The 27,857-nt window shown below is 39.4% G+C and overlaps 1 protein-coding gene across 12 annotated transcripts in view; it reads right to left on the bottom strand.

Annotated features, from left to right (window-relative positions):
• Positions 1-27,857, bottom strand: part of tjp1a (tight junction protein 1a) — a 123,943-nt gene that overhangs the window by 33,976 nt on the left and 62,110 nt on the right. For 11 of the 12 annotated variants that reach the window (XM_084405713.1, XM_084405714.1, XM_084405711.1 and 8 more), the window contains 4 exons: positions 3,703-3,759; positions 2,178-2,302; positions 1,013-1,115; positions 183-486 (listed from right to left, as the gene is read on the bottom strand). In XM_084405713.1, coding sequence (XP_084261839.1) covers positions 183-486; positions 1,013-1,115; positions 2,178-2,302; positions 3,703-3,759 — 589 coding nt within the window. Of the gene's footprint in view, positions 1-182; positions 487-1,012; positions 1,116-2,177; positions 2,303-3,702; positions 3,760-13,477; positions 13,575-27,857 lie in introns of those variants that run through there. The other variant, XM_084405719.1, reaches the window with a different exon arrangement.

Genomic DNA, 27,857 nt, shown 5'->3' with positions numbered 1-27,857 from the left:
GAAGGCACCCAGTGGTTATTTGTGCCAGTAGACTAATCACAGCTATTAGCTAATGTACAACAGACTGTATTACACCTGTTTACACATTCTAGTGTGTCAACTTGCCAAATCCTCTGGTGAAGCCCTCAATAGCAATTAAGAGGTTTGTCCTCTAACTTTTAACAGTCTGTAGCTCTGCCCACCTTCATTCTTGCGGGACTTGACGAGTGTGACATTGGAAGGTCGCGGCGGGACGTTGGACGCAACTGATCGTCTGTCTGAGCGTGGGGAAATACTCCTCTCACGGGAATTACTATGGTCCCGCCTTCCGGTGCTGCTGCTGCGCTCGTTCCTTCTGCTCGTGCCTCCACTCGCTCCCCCTGCATGTGCTGCTGGACCTTCGTAATCATCCTCCTCAGTGTCATCCTCTTCCTCTCGCTCTGACATAGTCTCTCTGTCTCCCCCTCGACTTACTGGAATCTGCACCTTCCGCTTTCTGCGGATAGTCTGAACAGAGAATATATAAACATTAATAAGATGATTTTGTTATTTTTAACATATTAAAAGAGGTTATTACAACATATTTTAACATTAGCAAGAGTAAAAGATATAAACCATTATTACACAGCTCTCTGGAATACTTGAATCTGATCCAAAAATATCCAAAAGTAACACTATTATTGATAGTATTGTATAACTATCCATATTATTCATATTCAAGAAACACTAAAGGACTAATTGAACTTTTTTTTAAATGTAGTCCTAAAGGTTGCGTCTCATGACAAAATGTCTATAGACTGACCAACAGCTCCTGTACGTACACAAAGACAAATACTATGCAGTACTGCAGTTTGACTCCCAGCATTCCTCACTGATTAATATAAAGCTCAGTCAAGACAGATCACCTACACATCCTGCCTGCCTCAAGTTCTTCCATCTTCCATCACAGCCCACTACTCACATCTGAGGTCCAGATTCAAGACTCAAGGTTGTACAGTACTGATGCAATGTACGAGGGATGATGTTAACTTACAATTTTGGCATTCTTTCCACTTTTCCTCAGCTGCTGAACAGCATAGGCATGCTCCACATTGTCCATGGAGACAGCGTTTACCATCACCACTCTATCATTCTCCCTGTAGACAAAAATAAATATTTTTGTGAAGAAAAGAAAAATATAAATACTAGTGGTGTAACGATACACGTATTCGTACTGAACCGTTCGATACGAGGCATTCGGTTCGGTACGCATTACAAACCGAACGATTCGTTGGACCATTTTTCCTAGCAGGCGCGCTGGCACGACCACCACAACGCTGCCCAACATCAAATGGCAAACGTAATAAAAGCGGAACAAAACTGCGCTATTCATTATTTTGTGCTTCACGGAGTTATTATGAGTTTGGACCAATGTCAGTGCACCGCGAGCTTGATCAAGCGACACTGTTACTACTTACTACACAGCGCTAATATATCCAGTAAAGAAAGCATTCAAATTCACCACTGAAGTAATAACATCGCTGCGAGATCTAGTGAGAAGCATTCAAATTTCTCCGTTATTAACAGTAGATCTCTATTAGATCAAACAGCGCTTACGTGGAAACCATGAGAAACATTGTGCCGTGAATGAACTAGTTATATGCTTTAAGTCCACAGATAATGTAGTAACACTAAATCTAACCATGGAAGTTTGGCAGGAATAGTAAAATGCTTTCAAGAACGCCACACATCTTTTTCCAGCACTTATTTTTAATGTGATGTCCAAAACATAATTTTTTCATCCAAAGATTACCCCCATTTATAAAACTAAAAGTTTCAAGATTTAGGAAATTGTATAAATATATATATTATATATTTTTAATAAAAATTTTTTTTTTTTTTTTTTTTTTTTTAAATCAAGGAAATTTCTCTGGCATTTCTTTCTTTTTGCTGTATCAAAAATGTACCGAACCGTGACACCACTGTGTCGAACCGAACCGTGAATTTTGTGAACCATTACACCCCTAATAAATACATATAAATAAAATATAAATAATATTTAACAAATATATTGAATGGAAAGTTTTAAATTAGATTTACATTTACACACAGACATTACACACACACACATATATACATATATATGTATGTATGAATACACACATATATATATACACATATATATATATACACATGTATGATATATAAACACAGCTTACTGTAAAAGGGTCTCTGCAGGTCCTCCTTTGAGCACATCTGAGATCACTATAGAGGTCTCTCCGCTCTGGAAATGAGGGTTGTCACGGCCCCCTGATATGGCAATTCCAAACCCAAAACCTGGTGCCTGCAAAGGACATGCACATACACACACACAGAGTGATTTCCTGGAACTTACAGCATATCTTTCAAATTAAATTACATTGGATAGAATGATGAAGTGTGTGTGTGTGTGGGGTGTGTGTGGTGTCTGGTGTGTGGTGTGTGTGTGTGTGTGTGTGCGCGTGTGCGTGCACTGTCTGCCAGCTTTTCATTCTCCCAGGTGTCTAAAGCTCTGAGCTCTCAATCTTGCACTCAAGCAATCAAAAAGAAAGGCAGATGAGAGTGAAAAGGTAGAGAATGACAGACAGACTCCAGACAGATGGCCAGAGCTCTGTTCAGAGCCTTTTCCTAATGTCACTGGGTGTCTTCACACACGCGTACTGGTCTGTTCTACCTCTCACTGCCATCCAAACCATCTGGCTTGTGAGTGTCCTCTAAACAAACAGCTATAAATCATATTAAGAGCCAGAGCAGGGGAGGAGCACATATGGGAGAAGAATAGTCTTGTTTATTGTGTGTATTGTAACAGAGGCAGCCATGTAATACTGTTAGCCAGCTAAAGAGATTCCACCTATAATAAAGCCCCCAGTAAAAGGCTTAGTGCTCATACACCTGTTATCTTGTCTAGGATGTCAGCACATCAAAAAACGGGTCACAGAGGGACTGACTGAACTGAAGTATGATACAGACATTATGTTATGAAACCGATCCAAGATTTGTGTCCACGGTACTCTTGACTCTTACAGATGGGAACTTAAAAATACTGTGCCCAAATGACTGTTGCATAATCTCTCACTCTTTCTCATACTCTGACTCAGATGTGTTTGAGCCTAGCAACATGCAGGATGAGGAAAAGGAACAGGAAGTGGAGCAGAGCAGAAATTTTGTCCTCTCACACACTACTTCCTGCCATCTGGGGGATCGGCTATTGTGTTATCAATGACCACACATCCTGTAACTAGCCATCCCAAAAGAGAAGAGAGGGGAGAGAGAGGAAAGAAAGACAAAAAGTAAAATGGGCTGCACTGATTTTAAAACTCCAAGCTAATAAGTATTTCCAAGATAAATGGCTAGCGTTAACATTATAAACTACTTTGACTAAAAATATTAAATATAATAAAATAATAAAAACTAAAATCAGTCATTTTAAATAAATTAATTGAAAAATAATTTTAAGATTTGCTAAAGATTACATTTAACAGTGTTTTTAAAGCATTAGATGATGTTGATCTACAACTATGCACAATTAAATACTTCATTTTGACTAATACTGAAAAACAAATTAAATAAAAATAATTGCTACTATTGCTTAACCAATAGGATACTGAAGCCTGACAGAAAGCCTGCCTAGATAGAAAGATGATGAGTGGTGAAGTAGAGGGGAAGAAAAATGCAGCACCAAGTGAGAGACAGTTCAACACTCACCCTGTGAAGAGTCACCGTGTGCTGTTCCCATATTACAGTTTCCTCCATGGTTGTACTCTGTGAGAAAGAAAGAGAAAGCAGTCAGTTAGGACAGTCTAAGCACAGAGAAAGAGTTTTTATCAGCAGGTATTTCTCCTCTTTGTCAATGGCAGGAGGTGATTTTACTCTGACCTCTATGAGCTGCTGGAATTAAGCATATTTAACAAACCAGTTCTCTATGCTTGAACTAAATCTGTATATGTGTGTTGGTCTGAGTAAAGGTTGTCACAGGGCTAAACAGTGCTGCAAAGCTGACTATGGTCATGAGCGCCGAAGGCACACCACACACAACTACAAACACTGGAAAAGCTATAAACAGAATCTGCTATCCTCATTTTAGCACAGGGGCATAAATGAGGCCTGTAAACTCAAAGTGCAAGCCAAGTTAGGTTCCTTTATCACTGAAATTTCATATAATTTTACAGCATGCTGATGCTCTTAATAAAAGCATGTGATTAAAGTCTGATACTATTAAGAAAAAATATAGGGCTGGGTATCGATACAGATGTCCCGATTTGATTCCGATTCGCAAGATCTCAATTTGATCTGATTCTCAATTCGATTTGAGATTTTCATTGGCCCCACCACAAAAAAAGGGGATGACATCTAGTGGATTAGACTAGTAAAAAGATTAACGTCAATCAGAGATTATTTTCAATGTTTGTGGAAATAAATACGGTAAAAAAAAAGATAAAAAAAAAAAAAGATTGATTTGTGGCTTTTGGGGATCGATATCGAATCGACCCCATTTTTAAAAACGATTAATCGAAAAATCAATCTTTTTCCCCAGCCCTAATTACATATGGGTTATAAGACAGGAGAAAACCCCATCAAATAGAACAGAATGATGTGATTACTATAAGAACACCTGACCAGAATGCCCCACTGTTCCTGACTGACCAATTAGATGACAGCTGTCCAACTCAAGCTTGAACATAAGAACATGTCTCTGCCTTAAATGCAAACATCATATAAACAAACTGCTACAAAATGAACAATCTGCCCTGGTACAATTTAGATGAGACAGAGAGAAAGAGAGAGAGGGAGTGATAAATACAAGGAGAGAAACAGCAGAAGGTATTTATTTATAGCTCTAACCCTGAGCTGAGGTGAATGGTTTGTGCTCCTGCTCCTTCACCCCTGTACTGTAGATGCCAGGCTGGATAAATTATTACAGTATGTCTGAGAGCTCCGAAACAGACTCTAGCTCTAGCTCTAATGGTGCACACTGTATTTGTCTCATTTGTAACAATCAAATTGTAATACATCACAAACAAATACAAAGGTCTGAGACTACTAATGAATTTAAGTGAAATGCCTGCTATTTTGCCATGTTCTTCTAATTTATTACATTTTACTAATTGCAATGACGGAAAATGTTTGGTTAACATGACCACTGATATATCACATTCACATATAGCCTAAAGATTTCACAACAGAGCACTTCAGTCTCTGAATCCACCCCTAGTGTGCTTTAAATTCCACTTAAACATCTAGCATTTCTGCACTACAAACACAGTTTAACCCTCTGACCTGTTTACCACGCTGCTTAGCAAGCACTTCATTCATGGTCCTAATTGGGACAGGGTCAATATTCAGTTCATGCCCCCATTTCTACCCCTTTCTCAGACTTTATTGTGAGAGAATCTGACCCATTTGAAAGGCATCCACCTCCCACAATCTCACAGTGCCTCTCTCCCCTCCTCTGACCCCTGTCCACAAATTCGTTTTATGTATCTGTAGGGTCAGAGGTGCTGGATTCATCGAACTGTAAGAGCCGACAGCAGGGGCCCCAACCATGAGAAAAATGCCCATGCAGTGAGCCATGTGACTGACAGAGAGAGAGAGAGAGAGAGAGAGAGAGAGAGAAGCCTAGGGGGTCCTGTCCTTGGTGGTGGATGAACAGCAGACTGTTCAGGCTTCAGAAGAATGGCGCCGTTACGCCTGCGTGAAAGCTGAGGCAATGTTAGGACTGGAAACAGTAAAGGCTGGAATACACTACATGACATTTGCCCAGATTTTTGCCCTGATTCACAGTCTGGATGAGCTAAAAGATTGCACAAAAAAATCATGTATTGCATGATGGGCGCTAGGGTTGCGCGATATGCTCCATTTTCATATCGTCCTATCGTCAGCCTGTGAGATCGGCGATACACGATATTATCGTGAGGGGGCGGGGCTTACTTATTTGATTATTAACTTGCTTATTTACTCATCAATTTGCTTGTTTTATTACTTCGTTTTAAATGAGAATCTTTTTCTATTTTGCTAGCAAAGGTGGAGTGTTTATTAATAGGCTAAATCAGGTTATTTCCTGGTATAGTGAGGTAAAAAAAAAAAGATCCTAATCATTCTTGTATCTGACCATTCTTGTATATTTCAACATGTCAGCGGGAAATTTACGGACACACATTATCCTCTCATGCCGTTACAGATGCAGCATTTTGACTGTAGGCTGCTTCTGCACGAGATCATGAAAACACGTTTGAATTTATTGGGTCAAGAAAGAGTCGGAGTCTGCGATATGTCCTCCTCTGTCTGGATGCACTTCAATAAGCCCAAATAACGCGGGTTTTAAATGCCGGGAGAAATCAGAGGCAAAAATCTAAAAGTCGATCGGTAACGTAGCCTACTTACTTATGACTTGACTCTGATAAAGGAAAATGGGTTAATTCGTTTACATGACCACATGCATTGTCAGTTTATTCAGCATAATCGAGTTAATAACGTGCATGTAAACGCGCTCATTCCCTGAAAACGAAAGCAGAAACGGACTGCGCTTTCACTGCATTAACGGCGCGTTCTCTCAGAGACGACGGTGGATATAACGGTAGGCTACAGCATCTTAATTTACTGGCTTAATATTTCTCTTGTGGACTTACATTATTGACAGTGAAAAAAAAAATAGAAGAATATATTTCTTGTTAAACAAGTTTGAAGTTGCTTGTGATTTTCACAGGCAGAGTTCCACAGATGCTTCGTGTAACCTACTAAAGACTTTATTAGGCCTAGGCGGCCTATATAATTTTATTGATATTATTATTATAATTAATATTTTGTAATTGTACTGTTTTTAGTGTTTTTACTGTCATTAAATATTTTGTTGATGTGCTATGGAAACAAAATACTGACGAACAACGATGCCGCGTCTTCATCTTGGCTCTGTATAAGAATGATGCGTCTGTTAAGCACTCTTGGCAATTTGTGAATGGATCACCTTGCAATTAAATTTCGTTGTGGGATGTAGTTTTTTTTAGTCTGTTTTAAAAATATTTTCTTTGAGGAGTCCTCATACGCGCGCGTCGGTGACGTCGCATGTGTGGTTATGTGATGTCGCAAGTGTGGTTATGTGGTGATGTCGTTATGAATTTAGGCAAGGCAAATATAATTGTAACTATACTAGCTTCATAATAATAATAATAATAATAATAATAATAATTTAATACATTAATAGGAAAACGAGCCAATTATCGTATTGATATCGTCAAAGGCATCTGCCATCGGCGATATCTCTGTCTATCGTCGATACACGATACTATCGTCTATCGGCACAACCCTAATGGGCGCAGACTCCGATTTTTTTAGCTTCCGATTATAAATCCATCCAGTTGGAGGATATCAAAAAAATATATATATTTTGAGACGATTTTAGAACACATCGTTTCCATGAAAGGTCATGTAGTGCATTCCAGCCTTAAGCAACTTTTACAATTCTGGTTCTACTTAACTATCCCATTAATGAGCGTTTCAGCAATTTTGAGGAATTAAGAATGGACAATAGTTGAAGGGGGAAAAAAGTATTGCATTTACTACCCTCTGCAGCTAGTTGTCAAATGATTTCAATGACACACCATTCAGCAATAAGGTATAAGAGGCCAAACATGTTTATATACAAATATTATATGTGGGTGAGCGGCCAAAATGGCCAAAGCAGCATCAGCCACCTCTGGCTCAGTTTACACAAAAGACCAAACATTTAGTTCAGTCTCAAATGAAACACCATATACACAGCCTCAGGGTTTCTAGTCTTCACTGGTCTGTTCATGAAAGAGTTTACTCTCATGTTGTTCCAAACCCAAAGGACTTTTGTACATTTTCAAAACACAAATCAAGACCTTGTTAATGAAACCTTAGAGAATAAAACTCAATGGTTCTCACGCATCAAACAAACATGTTTGAGATTCCGTTTTGCATTTTTCATGCGATCTATGTGTGCTGAACAATGTTTATATGAATAAAAGCCTAAATTAAATCTGTTCATTATATAGTGATTTTATCTCTTCAGAAAACATGGATTAAACTACTCGATTTATATGAATTACATTTACAATGTCTTCATGAACTTTTGAAGCAGAATTTTGTGTGTAATGGTCCTTCAATCATTATGGTTTATTAAAAATATCTTAATTTGTGTTTCAAGACCAACAAAATGGGGGTGAGTAATTGATGACAATTTACATTTTTGGGTGAACTAGGCTATCCCCTTTTAACTAAAGGAATCTCATCCATGCTGAGAAAACAAGGCCAATAGGGGTTATGCGGAACGCCAAACGTTCGAACCGGAAAACGGGTATAAACATTTCCGGTTTGCATTACTGTACGCATCTGCAGCGGTAGGTTATCTCTGAGGTAACTTATTTTGCGCTTTTTTTAGAATACAATTCTTATTTCTGTTTTAATAAAAATGTCACGAATGCTTAAGTATCAGAAAATAAAATATTATAAAAAATAAATAAAATGCAGTCTTCATTTGATTGTTTTAATCGTCTGCAAGCAAATATAAAAGGTTAAACTACTATGATAGCATACAAGTCTAAACTAACTTACTGATAGTTAGCTAACTCTACATCGGGTGCCATTAGCAAAAGCTACATATACTAACTTACATACCTTCATTATCATGAATAAATGAGGAGGCGTAAAAACTTAAATCCTTTATCTACCGAAGTACTCGGGGCTCTGGACGTCCGTTTGGCAATACGATGTACATCTGAAATGGATAGAATGGGTAGCTCCTGTAAACACCGGCTATAAAAGGTCGCCATTCCTACGCTGTGTTTACCTCAGTAGCTGACGACCGGAAGTAGTTATACCCGTTTTGTAGAACCCGGAAGTATGTTCCGCATAACCCCTATTGATATATGGAAGCTTGTGGTCAGGTAACAGATGGGAGAGTCACTCCACAGTGCTAGAAGTCATTTATATGAGTCAGGCTAAGCACTTCTGATTCTCTAATCTAAAGAGATTATCATTTTATTAATCACAACAACACAGAGCTAAAAGTAAACACACTATTCTGAAACCTGGGCTATGCGAAGCTTAACAGAGATAAAACCGGAGTCCCAAAACACTTCTTCAGAGCAACCTCTGCAGTTGAAATTTGAAATGAAAAGTCCACCACATTCCTGCAAAAATTAAGTTTTTGAATCTACATCAACACAAAAGTAGTCTAGTCCATGCAGAAGTAAATTATTTTTGCAGTCAAACTTCTCATTTGCAAGACAGAGGCTGAAACAGCCATGATCTAATAATTCCCAACAAGCAGCAGTAAACAATGAGTCTTTTTGTGTGCAAGAACGCCTGGGTATATTTATACATTCACGTTTATTCAGGCCTGAGGCCTTGTAGTGCTGCGCCAAGAAACAAAGAGCAGGCATGGGCAGTCCCGCTCAGAGCCAAAGAATCGTTCTGCCGCTAAAGAGAGTCTTTGTTTCAAGCAGACCTCGGACCTGCCAGAAAGCGAGAAGGGGTTCAAAGAGACCAGATAGGCAGCTAATAGTGAGCTCTGACAGCCAGGTGAAACTGAGAGGCTTTCTAGTAGATCAGTGGCCATCTTTTCTGGGCCAACAGCTTTGCTAAAACAGGCAGGCAGCTTGAATCTCAGAGAGATTTCTCCCTGGTTCAATAAAACTGAAACGGAAAGCAACTGCTGGTTAACAGCAGCTTGGATTTTTATGGTGATAAGCGGTTTCGGGTGTTTGAGTCACACTCAAAAATGTTAAATAAGGAGTGTTTTGATCATTAGTGCACTCAGCACACACTAAAACAGCACAACTTATAAATTACAGTCTAAATACAGGTTTCTGCAGTGTTTCAAACAATACTGGCTGGTTTGAAATGAGGTAGGGAGATCCACTAGTACCCGAGCGTGTAAACCGAATTCTCTCTCAAAGAGCATTCCAGCGAACTCATTCTCAGGCCTAGATCAAATAAATTCACGCTTATATTAACACAACACAGCCTGGCTTGCTTTCCTGTGAGAATTCTCAGCTTCAACCTGAACCACTAATCTATTATTGATGATGCAAAGGTCAGCATGATAAAAGACACACATGTGCATGACCATTTTCCACATTAAAGCACTAATTACTAACTTCAAATAAAAAAAATTAGGGCAAAACGTGCTAGGAGAAATCTTGGCATCTTCTGAAACAATTTAGGAGTGACAGTTTTATTCTTGATTCCCTGCTAAAAATTAAAGCTAATTTCTCCTCAAATCTCCTGCCGGTTAAGGTGCTAACCATGTCCTTTCCGCTTTGAACAGGAAATGAACCATTAGCCTTACTCTGGAACAAACCCAAACAGGATAACCTGGGGTAGAAACAGCTGAACACACCAGTGATTTGGTGAGGCCATAAACATCACCTGTAATACTGAATCTGTGTGGCTGTTTTAAGAAAGTTGTGTTCATAAAGGAACAGCCGGCCGTTGACACCAGTGTGAGAACGGAGCCCTGATTGGAAAGGACAGGACGTAAACCAAGAGCTGGAATTTACTGCAGGAAGCACCTTCCTGTTTGCAGGGAGTATTTTTGACTTTAAAAGAAAACACCCAAGCAGCATAAGCAAAAACATGTTCACCATCTCATTTGTCATATTTATGTCCAAGAGTTCTCCTTTTGTAGATGCTATGTGTCTTATATGTGTCATTTACTTTTTCGAAACACAAACCTGAAAAGAGGGCTAAGGCATTTTGGCACAGGGCCTATGCCAGCAATTACTGGAGTTCACTAGAGAGATTTTAGGCCATGTTGCATGCTGAAATGTACATATTCAATATTTTGACACAAATCAATGAAAACAGTTGTGCTGCTTAATATTTTTTTAGGAAGCCATATTCCATTTATTTCAGGATTTTTTTTATTAATAAAAAATTCAAAATAACAGCATTTACATGCAACAACACTTTTGATCAATTTAATAAAATCTGATCAAGCTGTTTTGGATGTCCTCGATCTTATTAAAAAAATAGTTTGAACAGTTGTATCACCCAGCAGATTATTTAGTGTACCAGGTTGAGCACAGACAAATCAAGGGAGCAAATCAAGGGAGCAAATCAAGAAAGTCAAGAAAGTGCAGAGGAGGTTGGTCCCTGAAAGGGCGGGCAGACACCCCTCCTAATTCAGGGTGCGTGGGGCAGCCCGGCATCCTAAGGCTGGCATCTTGGGACTGCCCTGCATGATTCATACGTAGAAATTCTAATACACTCACTACCCTCAACTAAGCACCCTCAACTAGGTGCCAAGAGATTGTTTTACATCCAAGAGACCAACCCAGTTAAATCACGTCGGCTAACAAATGATGAAACATTTACGAAGACGGGAATCAGATAAGAGAGATTAGATAGTCGGATAGTCAGATATCAGCTGTAGTGATCGACCGATCGATTCTCTCAGCCAGCGATACCATATTTGCTGATACCTCAAAAAAGTCTGCAATACGATACGATACGATTCAATTCAGGGCTATATCAATATTTAGATATCATGTGCCAAGTTTACACAACCACTCACATTTTTATTAACTCACAAATGCAACCAAAATATATAACATGAACGTTTAATTAAACTCTTTGAAAATGGCACACCCTAATTGGGACATTTACAACAGAAGAGTTCAATTGCAAAAACAGATAACTCTGTTCTTGTTAATTTTCATAAATCATGATGTTTTTGATTGTGCATTCCACGTATCAATCAAACTGCAGTTGGGTTCTTTTGCTATGATACAATAAAACACTCGGTTAATCTTTGTAACAATCTCCTTAGCTGACGTAGACACCTGAGTCCTGACAAACTTAGTTGTGATTACACACAATACAGGGAGCTTTTCCCTCACCACTGTAATGTGCTGCTTTAGCAAGGTTCCATTTTCCTTTTACGCCCCAAAGAAGATATCACGGGTTCACCAAGTTCGTTGAAATGATTCATCCTCGATCACTTTTAGTCAGCTTTGACGAAACTCCTCCCAGCTAGCGTGTCTTTTCGAAGTGACTAGCAGCCTTGTCACCTGACCTGAATACTGCATGCTGATTCGCTAAAACGTATTGGTTTATTGGACTTATTGGGTTGTGTTCACCAACAACAGGGGTGCTTGTTGGTTTCTGCTGTAAAACATGAACTCGCGATGCCTTGACAGTGGACAATACCGGCTTTTGTGAAAATAGGGTTCAGTCAATCTTGTCAGGCGTCTATTTCAACTGAGGAGATCAATGTTTCAAAGACACACCGGCAGACAGTATGGTGAGTAAACAAAAATGTGTGCTTTGGCGGAAAAGCGTAGACGGACGTTACATGAGGATGTGGAGAGTGTCAAAATAAAGGTACCGCATATTGATATTTTACGTGTGGCATCGTATCGTTAGACATTTGATCGATGCATCGATCCATATCTATGTATTGTTACACCCCTAGTGTGAGAGAAGTTTTGGTTTTCTGTGCGTGCACACACACACACACACACACACACCCGAAGCATGCACACAGAAAGCCACATCTCAGACAGAACTCTAAATTGAACTCTAAATTGAGTTCGCTTTCAAGTCCTCTTGTACTTAAACGGACAAATTCACACAAAAATCAAGCATACTCGTAGGCATAGTAAACATAGTCGAATATGTCTTAAATGAACACAAACAGTTGAGAAAGACAATGCATGTGTGCAGTATTAGTATACTGGATCTGTACATTACGCCTTAAAGTGACAGCAGCCTAATGTTCCTGCTGCGGACCGGTTTTTAATGTTCATCAAACAACAAAAGACAAATAAAATCACTCACTGCTCTTGAATGAATAATTTAATAAAGACTAACTTTAATAGTAGTAACTGATTAATAACTAATTTATAGAGTGAAAGACTATGCAATTATGACCTACCTCTACGCTGTTAGACCTACCCGAAAAAAACCTGAAAAGCACTGGTTATTGTATTTGTATCTTTGCTCTATTGTATTTATTTGTGCTATTATTTGTATTATTTCTTTATTTTTATTTGACAGTAGTCCTTATTTTTCCTGAACATAGCATATACCGTACCGAAACCGTGACCCTAAAAATGTGATCAAATAGTCAATTGAAAAAATAATTATTTGAACCGTTACACCCCTAGTTGACACGCATGCAATATGATCCGATCTGTGCAAGGCATCTAAAAAAACGTCCAGCCTTAGTTACACAAGAGACCACCTTTACTGCAGCCCATCCTGCAAAGCTTAAAGAGTGATCAGTCAATCTGAAGACTTCAAATGCCCTGAGCCACCACACACTGCAGATGTTTTCTGAGGACAAGCCTCTTCATTCCATTCACAAATTGATCTATTGTTTTCAGGTGGTTTTAAAATTATGTAATGCGAGAACATTCACAAATTCTGAATTTATAACCCAATAGAGACAGAAGTACAAACATCGTTTCATGTGGGATATGGCATAATCCTCTCTGCTGCAGAGTGTAACACTCACAGTTTGGCGGTAGTTGGTTGAATCAGGTTAATAAAGATCTGTGTGTCTCTCCATGCATTTCTTCATCTTGGCGCAGATCCATACAGACTGCAGCGGTGTGCTGTACACTTGCCCGTTTATGTAAATCCACACAGAAAGAGTCAGGTGGCCGGCTGCGGCGCGTGAGCACAGAGCCCGTTCCTCCAGCGTGCTAAAGATCCCTCATTAGAATGACAGACAGGAACTCCACATGTTCTTAGGATGGATGTACATTTGCGTCAGGCAGTGAGAGATGATATCCAGCTTTGTGAAAAGAAAAAATACCCTCTGCAGTAGTAGTTCCTTGCGGCTTCTTCCTCTGTACATGCAGTGTGTGTGTGAGAGATCGCATAAGGGAGGAAGAGAGAAACACACCCACAATGTGTGGTGGGGGTGTTAGTGATGGGGGAAATGAGACACCGTTGCTCATGCTCAGCCCTGGACTGTGTGCAGTCCGCTACTTACAACTGCAAAACACACACATATAGAAACCGGCAGCTTATTTATATTCACGCTAGGGCTGTGCGATTAATCAAAATAGATTTTTCTATTTTGATTTTGGCTTCAAACAATTATGAAAACAAGATAATCAAGGTAAATAGATTATGGTGCCGCTGCCGCATTCTGTCCAGCGCACCTTCCTTTCCTTCACAGCAGTGTGCTTTCGAAAGTTTCGGTCCTCTCTAAAAGCCCAAACTTGTAAAAGTGTTGTAAAATGCAGTCTACTGTTGGTAAACTGCAAGAAGTGTTTGATTTTAAAGAGTTATTAAAAGTGCATTAAACCACTAAAAAAGACCCTGATCCCCAGGCGGCTTTCTGTGTGCGTGCTCCAAGTCGGAGCTGAACAAGGATAAACAAATGGGCTTCGGATACGTGCCTAAACGCGTACACACAAAAATGTCATGAATGTCAAAAGTGTGTTTTGGAGTGTTTACGTAAACAGTGGCGGGTAATGTTCAAGAAAACACAGCCGAGAAAGAAAACGTGTGTAACAGTATATTGGATTTGTGCATTAGCTCCTGAAGTGACAGCAGCCTAATATTTCTGCTACGGTTCGTCACTAACAATAATCAAACAACATATGACAAAAAAAAAAAAAAAAAAAATCACTGAATGATCTTGACTGAATTAAGTAGCTTTAATAAGGATTCGTCTATATTTAATGTATACAGTAAGACTATGTGTTTTTTTACATTAGCCTAGATTATATATATATATATTTTTTGTAGGCTATTACTTATCTGAATAGTACCACTTTTAGTATAGGCCTATATTCCTGAAAAACTTAAAACACTGTTTATATAATTGGTATTTTCATTCTGTTGCATTTATTTGTCCATTTTGTTTGTAATTAGTTTCTTTGTTCTTATTGTATTGCTGACTGTTTACATGTCTTATGTAATTGTTTTGAGGACCTTTTTCTTACAGTAGCTAACCTAGTATTAGTTTTTGCTTAAGTATCGATAATTATGAAATTTCACTGATATTTAAAATTAGTCATACTGTGAAATAAGACTATGATCATATCGCCCACCAATAATTAAGTTTCTGCTTGATTTCAAACTGACCAGGCTTATCAACACCCTAAAGACAGATCTTACGCAATCCAATCCATCAAACGCTCTATCAGAGCTTTCTCTAATATCCAAGCGGCCTAACTTCACAGGCAGGTCTGACATCCTGAAAGTGAAAGTGACATGTGAAGGCCAAGTATGGTAACCCATACTCATAATTTAACCCTTCCAAGTGCACACACATTAGTAGTGAGTAGTGAACACACACACACACACACTGCAAACCGTGGACACACATACTCGGAGCAGTGGGCAGCCATTTTTGCTGTGGCGCCCGGGGAGCAATTGGGGGTTAGGTGCCTTGCTTAAGGGCACCTCAGTCATTTCCTGCCTGTATTGAGAAGTGAACGCGCAACCTTCGGGTTACCCAGCCTGACTCTCTAACCATTATGCCACAACTGTCCCCTTAATAATCCTAATAATTAGAGATGCACCGAAATTTTGGCCGCCGAAAATTTTCACTTTCATTTTAAGTAAAAAATGATCAAATTGTATACTGTATTTATCTATGCTTGTAATTTGTGTATTTGATCTTAACACGTTCAGTATCATTAAAATGACTGAATTTCATTAAAACTACCACAATCAAGTTCATTCCCAGGATTAATAACAAAGATTTGGCGAATAGCCACCTATGACCATCAATTCACTCAATCGCTGTTCGTAATCCTGTGCTTCAGGAACATGCCAAACATCCTCTATCACTGCAGCTGAAACCATGAGCTCCAGGAGAACATGAGGACTACATGAAGCATCACATCGAAAAAAGTAGTGGTGTGCTGGTTAGCACTGCACATTAGCTCCAGCAGGTAGATGGCATAAGAACTAGTGCTGGGCAACGATTAATCGCATCCAAAATAAAAGTTGTGTGTAGTGTGTATTCTTTTGTATATATAAATACACACACATACATAAGAAATATTTGCATGTATATACTATATTTATTTATACATAATTTATAAATATAAATATTTAATATAACACTTTTTTTTTTTAAATACATGCATGTGTATTTATACATACAAAATAATTGCAAAATAATCGAGATTAATCATTGCCCAGAACTAATAAAACACCATCTAATTCTGAAAGCATCTTTCTACACCGTCACTCACAACAAGTAGCTTCAATAATATTTCATTATATTATAATATGTTGTTTTAATGGGTTTTTTTTTTTTACAATCGATTATTTTTGAAGGGCTGAAATGCATATAAATGTGAACAGCATTTATATGGTTCCATGTCTGTTGTCTTTTGCATTCACTAGTGAAGGGTTTAGGATTGTGCACATTCTTGTGATGTCATTGGCCAATCAGCATTGTCAGGTCACTTCCCTTCAGTAACATCCTCTAAATTAGAGTAAAACAGAGATAGAGACACTCATCAGGTGTTCAGATATTTGTTCATATTTCTGCAATTTGCTGATGTGATCCTAAATAAAGCATAGCTTCTCTAACCTATATTCACAATGATGGTTCAGCAGGATTAGTGTGCATTCTCTCCTGTGTTATTTTTAAAACATGCTAAGGTCACATGATATATTTTTTTCCCCTTTTCCTCACAATCTGCTTTGGTCCCTGGGCCGTCTCTCTCTCTCTCTCTCTCTCTCTCTCTCTCTCTCTCTAAACAGGCACTAGCTTAGACAGGCACAAACACACACTCATATCACACTGGCACACATACACACAGCCCAAATCCAACTTAAACGCAGTAATCCTTTAACAGTTGGATTCAGAGGGGCTCTGTGTCCATCTGTTCTGCAGACCTATGGTTCACTGTGCTGTCAGTTTCCTGTTCATTGTGCTAATGATGACATAGAACATCATGTCAACAATATAGTGTTAAAATGTATGAAATGCAGAAAAAAAGAAAAAAAAAAGAAAAAAAAATTGCTAACAAACCAATATGCAAAGTCCTCAGCACAGACCCCATTTCAAGCCATTTACTCTAGTGACTTCTGAAAAGATGTATTCCAGAGAAACAGGAAGGTTAGCTTATGCAAATCTCAGAGAAGCTGTGACCCACAATTCCTTGTGATTACGTATTTAGTAGGAAAAAGAAAAGACTGTTCAAACCTTCAAAAACTAGTTTCTTTAGACTGACATCATATAAAGATGGCAAAGGTGTCCAATTTTAAAAAGACTATGAGAGAGAGCGAACAAAGAAAATCATTGTCCCATCTCCCACACTGCAGTTTTCAGTTCAGTTCTTTTCACCTTCTTCAAATGAAGCACAAGACAGAAGGCACTAGTAAATAAATCTAAAAGACGTAAATCTTAACAATCTGTCTACTTATACTCTGTTCTTCCTACTGACTCGGCTCAAATAGACACTATGTAGGTGTGAATCTCTGGCCTTAGAGACAGTAAGACTGAGTGGTGGTCTGGATAATTCACCCAAAAATGAAAGCTCTAGCTTTTCCACTGTCGGGCCGAAACGGTTCTCATTTCGTAACGGTTCCATTCCGTGCCAGTCCGGGCCAGCATGGGGCTGATAACGGCCACTGTTTGGAATGTACTACAAACGCGTCAGTCGTTGCCTTGGTAACGCGACGGTTTACTGATGATATGAGATGTAACGCGGCCTCCATAGTGACCGCGTTATGGAGAATGATCAGCTATTGCTTTTAATTTTATTATTGCTTTGTTTACTTCAGTCAAATAGCGCGCTCAACCAGCGACAGAGAAACTGGTAGCCAGGTATAAGACAAGTGACCAATCCTGAGTGGCAACGTCACTTCACAGATTCTACCAGCACGGTTCGGCACGGTTAGCCAACACTGCTGAGAATTTCGGGCCGAGAACGGATTGTAATCATGCCGTGCCGTACCAGGCTCAAGAGGAAACACAACCGGAACCGTTCCTTACCATTCTAAGAACCGTTCGGCTCAACGGTGGAAAAGCAGCTTCTGTCATCATTCTCTCACCTCATGTTGTTTCAAACTTTATAGACTTTCTTGTTTCAGCACTTATATAAAAAAAAAAAAAAATAAATAAAAAAACTTCTCTGCATTTCTCCTCTTCTCTAGCTTGCTATCTAATCCAGTTATCAAATAAACCTGGCATTGAATATTATTCTTAGCTCTTTGATGAATTGATTTTGTTCCTCTCTTATAAGTCGCGTTTGGATAAAATCATCTGCTTAATGCATAAATGCAAATGTAGAGCATAAAATAAGTATTTTAAGAAATGCTTTTTATCAATAGAAATGGAAGTTAACGGGCCCCAAAACGGTTTGGATACCAACATTCTTCAAAACATCTTGTTTTGTGTTCCGAGGATTTGGAACAACATGAGGGTGAGTAAAAGACGACAGAAATTAAATTTGCACTATCCCTTAAAAGTGCTGCTTCAGATTTTCAGGGACAAAACAAAGCATCATTGCACCCAAACAATAAAAGTGATCCCATAATCAATGACAAAGTTGAAACACACTAGCCAAGATGTATTATATTATCCACAGGATGCTGAGGGGAAGAAAATGAGAGAACGACACAGAGAGACAGAGAGACATCTAATCCGGTTAAGCAGTTCTTGACAATCAAAGTCTAAAAATAGCCTATGGCAGCCGTGAATGAGCTGGAGAAAGAAAGAAAGAAAGATAGAAAGAGAGAGTGAGACAGTAAACAGAAAGACAGGCCTATGGGGATGGGGTTGTTACCACAGCCTCTGTCGTACTCCAAAAGCTTTCGAAATTAAGCATGCAGGATCACTGTCAGCCAATCAGAAGCAGGCACCTCCTGCAGAACAGCGTGCCAGCAGGGTTCTCGTGATGTCATAATATTAAGCCTAACCATAGTGACTTTATCTGTTTCTCATGCTGGCTCCCAGTGGACGACGGAGCACCTTTCAGACAGCTACACAAGTGGACCTCACAGAAAATATACTTTCATATGCAGTATTATAGATTTCCTTACTCTTTGTCATTCTTGTACAAAAAAGTTGATAAATTTAAGACTAGAGGCAACAGTTTTATTCTGAGCCATGATCCTTGGCTGTGCCTTTACAACTCATATTCATTCATATGATTGTTTGAGGACCAATTAAAAGAATTAAGGCTGATGTGTGTAGTTCCTGCATCACTATAGACCAGGGGTCTCCAACCCTGATCCTGGAGATCTACCATCCAACTGAGTTCAGCTCCAACCCTACTCAAACACACCTGAAGCAAATAATGTTCAGGCAGGGCTCAGACTGTGACCAAATGGAGCGGCATTTACTACACAGAGCCGTAGTTCACTGACAAGCTGAGCCATATCGCATTAATTATCACGGACGTATGCTCACACAAAAATCGCTGCAAAAGATGCTTTCCAACAGGTTTTATCGTAGTTTTTGGATGTGCTGTGAGGTACGGTATTACTCCGCCGCCGGACATTGGACTGGAGTGTCTATTATTCAAGCTCTCAACGGAAGAATGTACGGGTGAGAGGCGTTTGGAAAAATAGGTCCACAGTTTTACAACGAATGGTAAAACACCTGCTGGAAAGCATCTTTTGCAGCGATTTGTGTGTGAGCATATCAGTGAACACCCCTGACCATTCGGTGAGTTTCAAGTCTTTGTAAACGAAAGTTTAATGCGTACTAGGAAGGATGGTTCCAGTGCCCATATGCAGCCATTCTGGAGGTGGGGGGGAAAGCGAAAGAAACCTAAAATTCTCGCGACAGCAGCATGTACCCAAATTTTAATCTTAACCGTTCTATTTCATCAGAAACGATCTGTAAACAGGGCTTTAAGTGTAAAATACCGAACTTGTCCTTTAAGTCCACAAATCAGCAACATTTACCATGGATTTAATGTAGTAACATTAACTGGTATTGTGGCAGAAATAGTCAAACGTTTACAAGTAGGCTACTACACATCTTTTTACAGCACTTCAAAACTCTAATATTATATTCAATATTAGTTTTAATGTGAGAAACAAAACATTATTTGTTCATCCTTCAAAGATTCTCCCCATTTTTAAAACTAAAAGTTTCAAGATGTAGGAAAACTCAACATTTGTTTAAAAATAACCATTGAGAGCTTATCATTGTAATTTCTGTACGTTAGCCTAAGTCTATTTCTTACTAAGGCATTTGTCAGTAATACAGTCAAAATGGGGAAAAATGTGATTAACTGCGTTGCAGGTTGATTTAAGCTGTGCCCCTACATTTTCTGCTTGTGCTCCTAAAAATTTCAGTAAGGGGCTACAGTACTCCTAGTTAAAAAAAAGGTTTGTCTTGAGCCCTGTCAGGGTTACTTGAAAATTAAGAATGATCAGCATGAAAGTATCAGAAATCATCAGAATGAAAATTAAAATCAGAAGTGATTTGGAAAATGGATGGCTGGATGATTCAGCTGCAGGTACCTATTTTCTAGCCGTTGAGCGTATAGCCTATCAGTTGTACACGTTATTGTAGTGCATTATGGAAATGAATGAGAACACACGATCAGAATCCACTATGGTTTCGGACACCACTGCAAATGGCTGTCCCCTCAAATAGGATTTCAGACACAGCCAAGGACCGACGTTGCCCATCCCTGACTGGATCTGTGTCTATCCGTTTTAATGACAGAATAAAGGCATAGAACCCGTTTATTTGTATGGCACTTAAAGCATACGGTTAATAAAATATATATTTTTAAAATCTTAAGATAAATACTTATGGACTTACAAATTGAGCTGCAAATAATAACGTCACACACTTATTTGAAAGTGTGGTTTTAACTACCACAGCAGACAGACTGACTGTTTGATGTGCAAAGGAAATAAAAATATAAAACCTCTAATCCTGTGCACTAGGATTAAAAAGTTAATCTCCACAACGCTTCTCTTAAAGGTCCTCACAACCTGAGAAAGGCTGTCCAGCAAACCACAAACATACAGGAGTACAGGAGAGGAGACTGACCTCCATCTCGCAACTTATGTGTCTGGCATCTTAAGAAAGCTTCCTGAATGATTTGCGCAATATGCCTAATGTGAACATTTTTGGTAGATCTACAAGCACCTGTAAAGTCTCGCTACACAAAGTCAGAGATAATAGGCAAAGAACAAATAGGCATGTAAAGAACATCTCAAGTGAAGCAAATCAGCATAAAATACCTCAGGGGTTAGGGCTGAAACGGTTAGTCAACATTATCGACAACGTTGACATAAAAAAAAATTGGCGACAAATATTTTTTATGTTGAATAAACTTGATCTCAAATGGCCGAATTTAAGGGCCTGCAATAACACAGTATGACCAGTGGGACACTAAAGCGCAAAACTGTTATGCAGCCATTCCAATAGAAGAAAACACAGAGCTTCGGAGTGCAAACAAAGCCAAACCAGTAGAGTGTGGGAAAGTTGAACATAACTACCAAAAAAAGGTGCCATATCCAGGGCTGCCAATTCTCACGCATTCAGACTCACGCAATAGACACTGTTCTCATGCCACACTCGTCCATTTTCCAATGCAGTAAGGTTGTCAAAAGTACTGGTACTTCGGTACCAAGTCAGTACTGACATTTTTAAAATGTGACAATACCAGCATTTCTGTACTACAGGTAGTACGGAGTACCGTGTATATTCGGTACCCACTAATAGGCAGCTGCTTTCAGGCTCCAGACTAACTTTTTACTAGGACCACTGTAGAAGTTGTGGTAATCCAACAGTTAACTGTGATTTTATAATCAGAACATCACAGCAATATCTGTTGAGCTTGTGAACCCAATGGCCAATCAGATTTAAGTTAGGGATGGGCATTTTTCAAAAATATTGTATTCAGATATTTGGGCTCATAAAAGAACTAAAATTCGAATATTCATTTATTTAAATGACGTTTAACAAGCAAGACGTTATTTTTTTATTCATCAAGTTTGTTACCATTTCTGAACAAGCTTAGAATTAGGCAATACACAATAGGGATGGGACGATTACCGGTTTCACTATAAACCACGATAAAATGTACTGACGGTTAATATTATCGTTTAAAATTGAATTATCATTAAAACCGTGTTTGATTATCGCGATTTTAATAACTCACTGTAAATCCTGTCCAGCCAGCAACAGGCTGACGCAGGCGCAGCGCGCAATGTTGTTGTTTTTTTTTAATCGAGAAGGAATGGCGGAAGGCAGATTAATGTTTTAAATCTTACATGATCACAAAAATATTATCAAACTCAGTAAACAATAAATCAACTCTGATTTCATTTTCAATACAATCGAAAACGGAGACGCAAGACGGCAAGTTGTATTTGAATGAAACGAGAGAGCGCGTGCGCGTCCGTTGTGATGCATGTGCGCTGTGTTATAATGCGTTGTTATTGACGACGGTCATTTTAAGGAAAGAAATGCCACAGAATATAATCTTGCTTAAAAAAAGTGCATAGAGCTGCTTGTTTTATTTGTTGTTTGTTGATTTTCAAATATAAAACTTGCTGAAATGTTTTCAGTGTGGAGCATCAGTTATTTTTAAACACTTTCATCTCGTTTGAACAAAATCGTGATAATATTAATAATCACAATAATTTTGGTCACTATTATCGTGATATGAAATTTTCATACCGTCCCATCCCTAATACACAACAAGCTTACGTTATATCTTAAGGGATTCGTTTTAGTTGAAAACATTTGTGTAAATTGTGTAAACAAAAAATATAGAGAACAAAAGCATTTAAGCTCAAGCAGCGCGAACAGGAAAAAATGCTAATAAAGCAGACTGCGCCAATTACCATACAGAAAGACGTTGCAGAGACACAAAGATAACAGTGTGTCAGGCTTAGTTTCTAACAGCATTTTGTGTTGTTTGTTCTTAAACCCGTCTTCCTCGACGAAACTTAAAGGAAGCATATGTCGAGATCTCGAGATAATTTTGTTATCTGACAAGGTATCATCTCGGCTCACTCGGGGTACATCTGTGCTTACCTGCATTCGTGAATGCAGTGATGGACAGAGTCTTTCCTCATTCGACTGGTGTTTGGATTTCAAGCGATTTCTCATTGTGCTGGTGATATTATGATAACTCAGTTTAATTAATTAATTTGATCAAAAGTAATGGTTTGGGGGGTTTGGTTATTTTTTTTTTATTATGAGCCTGATTAAAAACAAAGTCTCGCCATTAAATGCCATGGCCCAAGCACTTCAACATAAACCAAACATACAGTACAGTAGCCTAGATTAAACCAATGTAAGTTAAAAATATATATTTTACACTCATGGCCAATTTTATAAAAAAAAAAAAAAGATCCTTCAACATTATCCTTCAGAAATCATTCTAATGTGGCGATTTGCTGCTCAAGAAACATTTCTGATTATTATCAATGTTGAAAACAGTTGTGCTGCTTAAAATTGTTGTGGAAACTAAGGGGTGTGCGTATCGACTAATTTGACAGTCGTTTAAACAGAAGTTTTGTAACTGACTAATCTAAAAGTAACAACCCCTCTAAAGACTTGTGTGTGTATATATGATCCATTTGAAACACTTAATCTATGAATCAAACAGTCAAATCTCATAATAAATGCAGCTTAACACCGCACACTTGGCGAATAAAGCTCATTCTGATTCTGAAGCTCAGTTTTTGCAATCGGCATTTGCTTGCTTCGGCTATCACGCCTACGTGCATGTGCTGAATATGGTTACGCATGGCTCTAGTGGAATTATGCCAGTTTGAAATGGCACAGCTTATATAAAACTTTTCCGTTTTATTTCTAATTCAAAATACTCCCGCACCTCGTTTGTCTTTTGAGCGATAATTTCTGGTGTGATAACATGGGAAATCAGCAGCTGTGTTGACCCTCTCCACCTTTGTTCATGACCACTCCTCAAGCCCAAGTTGGCCCGCTTTTGACCAAGGTATTCGGCGAGCCAAAACCCCTGGCCGTTGACCCAGAGGAAGCCCAGACAAGGCCCGATCAAGCCCCTGAAGTGATAGTGGAAATGCGACTGGCACATACTAGCACGCTCGCTTTTGGCCCAACAGTGGAAACACGGCTCATGACTAACTCAGTCCTCACCGCTTAGCATCTAACTGTCCGACTAACTGTTATGCGTTTAAACAAGCAAGACTCTCTGATAAAACCTTCTCTTTCCCAGCATTCAACAACTCAGCATCGAGCATGTGAGCATGCTTTATTGCTGCAGTTTTACAGGCAACCTCATAGCAAGGTCATCTGAACTCAACCAAACATCTCTGAGCTGACAGCACAGAGAATAGTCGGAACAGCGTGCAAACTCTTCAAGTATACTTTCCTGTATACTTACCAAAGTGTAAGACTTCCTCAAGAGCAGTTCACCCACCCCTAGAGTAAACAACCTACTAGTTTAAAGCATAATGGTAAAGATGTATGCATTGACTACATTATCTCTCTCTCACTCTGTCTCTCTCTCTATTTTATTTTAAGTTTGCAGTGGCAAAGAGCTGGCAGGTCAGGGACGATAACCAGGCCACAGATTCTGGCCTTGCCACAGGAGTTTTTAAATCAGCGCTGCACTGACCCAATGAGCTCTCACAGAGTTATCTGCCCAACACACACACACACACACAAAACCACAAGGCAGGAATGTGCTGATAAGAAGCCAAGGCCCTTCACACTCTCTTTTTCTATCATTCTCTCTCTGACTGGACTGTGATGATGTTTGTCTAAAAAAAAACTGAATTCAATTGAATTGTTTATCATTAAATGATGATAATTGGAGTTAAAATACTTAAATGAATGAAGCCAACATTCTAACCAACAATCCTAAAAATGAATGCTGAATATCAGAAGCAGAAACAGAAATTGCCAAGTATGTTTGCACACAAGGAATTCGTTTTGGTGACAGAAGCTTCCAGCAGAGACAACAAAAGTACACAGACAGTAACAATAAAATAAAGATATGTGAATAAGATATACATATATAATATAATATATATATAAGTGTATTATATACAAATACAATAAAATTAACAGGAAATGGAATGAGAAGAGGTAGGGCACTGTTAAACAAATATAAGTGGTATTGCGCAGTTATCATTGCACAGTGGGGATAACATTTAACAGTTCATGAGGTAGAAACTAGAAACTTTTCTTGTGTCGGCCGGCCAGACAGCAAAAGTTCAAAGAGAAGGTGGCTTGGATGTGAGGGCTCCAGAGTGATTTTCTGAGCCCTTTGTCTCTCTCTAGAAGCACCAATAATCCTCTCAGCAGTCCGAACTGTCCTTTTTAGTTTTCTGATATCTGATTTTGTAGCTGACCCCAACCAGACAGTAATTGAAGTGCAGAAGGCAGACTCAATGATAGCTGAGTAGAACTGCATCATCAGCTCCTGTGGCAGGTTGAACAATGTGATTCAATGTGTCAATGTGATTGTCCCACTTCACATCCTGAGAGATGGTAGAGCCCAGGAAATGACTCCACTGCTGCTCATAATAGTGAGTAATGCTGGGGTGTTTCTCCTGAAGTCCACAATCATCTCAGTTTTGAGCATGTTCGGCTCCAGGCTGTTAAGGCTGCACCAGACAGCCAGCTGTTCAACCTCCTGCCTGTATGCAGACTTGCCAGCATTGTATATGAGACCCATAGGCGTAATTTGCGGGTGGGACATGTCCCCACCACTTTTTGCCAGGGTCGATACTGTCCCCACCACTTTATGAAACATCTCGCGAAACGGTGAACCTAATACAAATAAATGAAACATCTCCGGTTAACTAGCAGAAGAGCATTCATTTCGTTTGTTAAATAAGAGGCGATCTAGCGCTGAAATGTGTTTTTTAAATCAAGCTGATCGCTCGTTGCCGCTCCTATCAGTGGCGCAGATACAGCGCTCTCTTGTGGCTCGCGCACACAGTCTTCATATGGATGCACGCTTAACGCCGTTGTAGACTCTCTATTCGTTCCGGTGAAATCACAAAAGAAACTGCACACAAACGTGTCCCTGCTTGATATACAACCACTGATAAACATATTCAGGTTTTGATGAGGAAAAAAACCCTATACAAGTGCGGATTAGAACCCATAACCTCTGACACGCTTGGCAAAAGTTCTACCACTAGACAATTCAATTGCATTTACTCGCGTGAAAATTCTCAACACTAACAATATTAGTAGATCTCATTAGATCTCACAAATTAAACCTAATGTACAATTGAACAACGTAATGTAATTTTTTCCCGAAAATCTTTTACACATATTGTACACATATATTGTACATATATCTGATTTAGCAAGGTGGTGTAAAACATAAATTTCCCATTCTCACTAGCTGTTATCTATCAGAAAGCTGGAGGTCCACTGACAGATAGAGCTAGGGACAGAGAGCTGGGTTAGTTTGGTCTGGAGGATTGCTGGAATGATGGTTTTTAATGGCGAACTGAAGTCCACATACAGGATCCTCACATAAGTCCCTGGTTTGTCCAGGTGTTGCAGGATGTAGTGCAGTCCCATGTTGATTGTATCATCCAAAAACCTGTTTGCTCGATAAGCAAACTGCCGGGGGTCCAGCTAGGGTCCTGTGATGTCTTTCAGGTAAGCCAACACCAGTCTCTCAAATGACTTCATGACCACAGATGTTAAGGCAACAGGTCTGTAGTCACTAAGTCCAGCGATTTTGGGTTTATTTCGAATGGGGATGATGGTGGCACGTTTGAAGCAGGAAGGGACATCACACATCTCCAGTGATCTGTTAAAGATCTGTGAGAAGATGAAGGCCAGCTGGTCAGCAAAGGTTTTTAGACAGGCTGGTGAAATACCGTCTGGGCCTGGTGCTTTCCTTGTCTTTTGTTTCCTAAAGACCGGACACACATCCTCTTCAGTGATCCGAAGCGCAGGAGGGGAGAGGGGGTTTGCTGGAGGTGTTGATGGCTGTGCAGAGAGACCGTCAGAGACCAGGTTTTTTCAAACCTTCAATAAAACTCATTCAGGTCATCATCAGCCAGTTGTTGATTCGACACAGTGCTGGGGATAGTGTCATGTAATTGGTGATATCTTTCAGGCCTTTCCACACTGGAAAAACTTTTTTCAGCTGTCCAGAGTAGTTTCTCGAAGTTTCTCTGATCTCCTTTGTCAATGTGTTTTTGACCTGATTATACAAGACTCTGTCCCCACTTCTGTAGGCATCTTCTTTTTTTGATGAAGCAGTCTGAGTTTTGCTGTGAACCATGGTTTGTTGTTGATTGTTAAACTAAGTCCTGTTAGGATTGCACATATCCTCACAGAAACTGATAAATGATGTTACAGAATCTGTGAGCTCATCCAGGCCCTGTTTACAGCTGGTATTAAAAGGAGGTGGTCTTATTTTTTAGATAATGTGTTGTGTTGCAACGTCCTTGTTCTGAGCTCTGTGTTGATGACCGAAACGAGGTTGTTCCCACATCTGAATTCCATAGCCAGAGTCTGTGATGCAAAACACACACACACACACACACACAAAACCACAATGATGTGTAACTGTACAACTACGGCCTCATTCAGCAGGGGGTGCCTTTGTCAGGGTGTGAGTAAGAGAGAGAGTGAAAGAAAAAGAAACAAAGAGAGGACAGGGGCAAAATGATGAGTGAGAGCGGAAAGAGGGGGATAAATAGGACACCTTGGTGCTGCTTATATCCCAGACCCACAGAAACCGCAGTCTCCCCGGACAGGCCTCCGAGCCAGGGGTCACGTGACCAGTCCGAGCTCACTCAAAGGAATTCCCAAGCTCTTACAGGCGGCATTCTGCACCACAATGCTTGTTCTGTGGCCCAAGACAGACAGCCAGAGAGTTAATGAGGTGCAGCTAACACTAGATTAATTCCCTTCTCCACTACAGCATAATTAATATACAGGATTAATTAGGGCCTCCCCTGAA

This window comes from Rutilus rutilus (assembly GCF_951802725.1).
Source record: "Rutilus rutilus genome assembly, chromosome: 3".
NCBI lineage: Eukaryota > Metazoa > Chordata > Actinopteri > Cypriniformes > Leuciscidae > Rutilus > Rutilus rutilus.
Note: the sequence above shows the minus strand (reverse complement) of the source record. Positions and strands in the feature narration are given on the sequence as shown.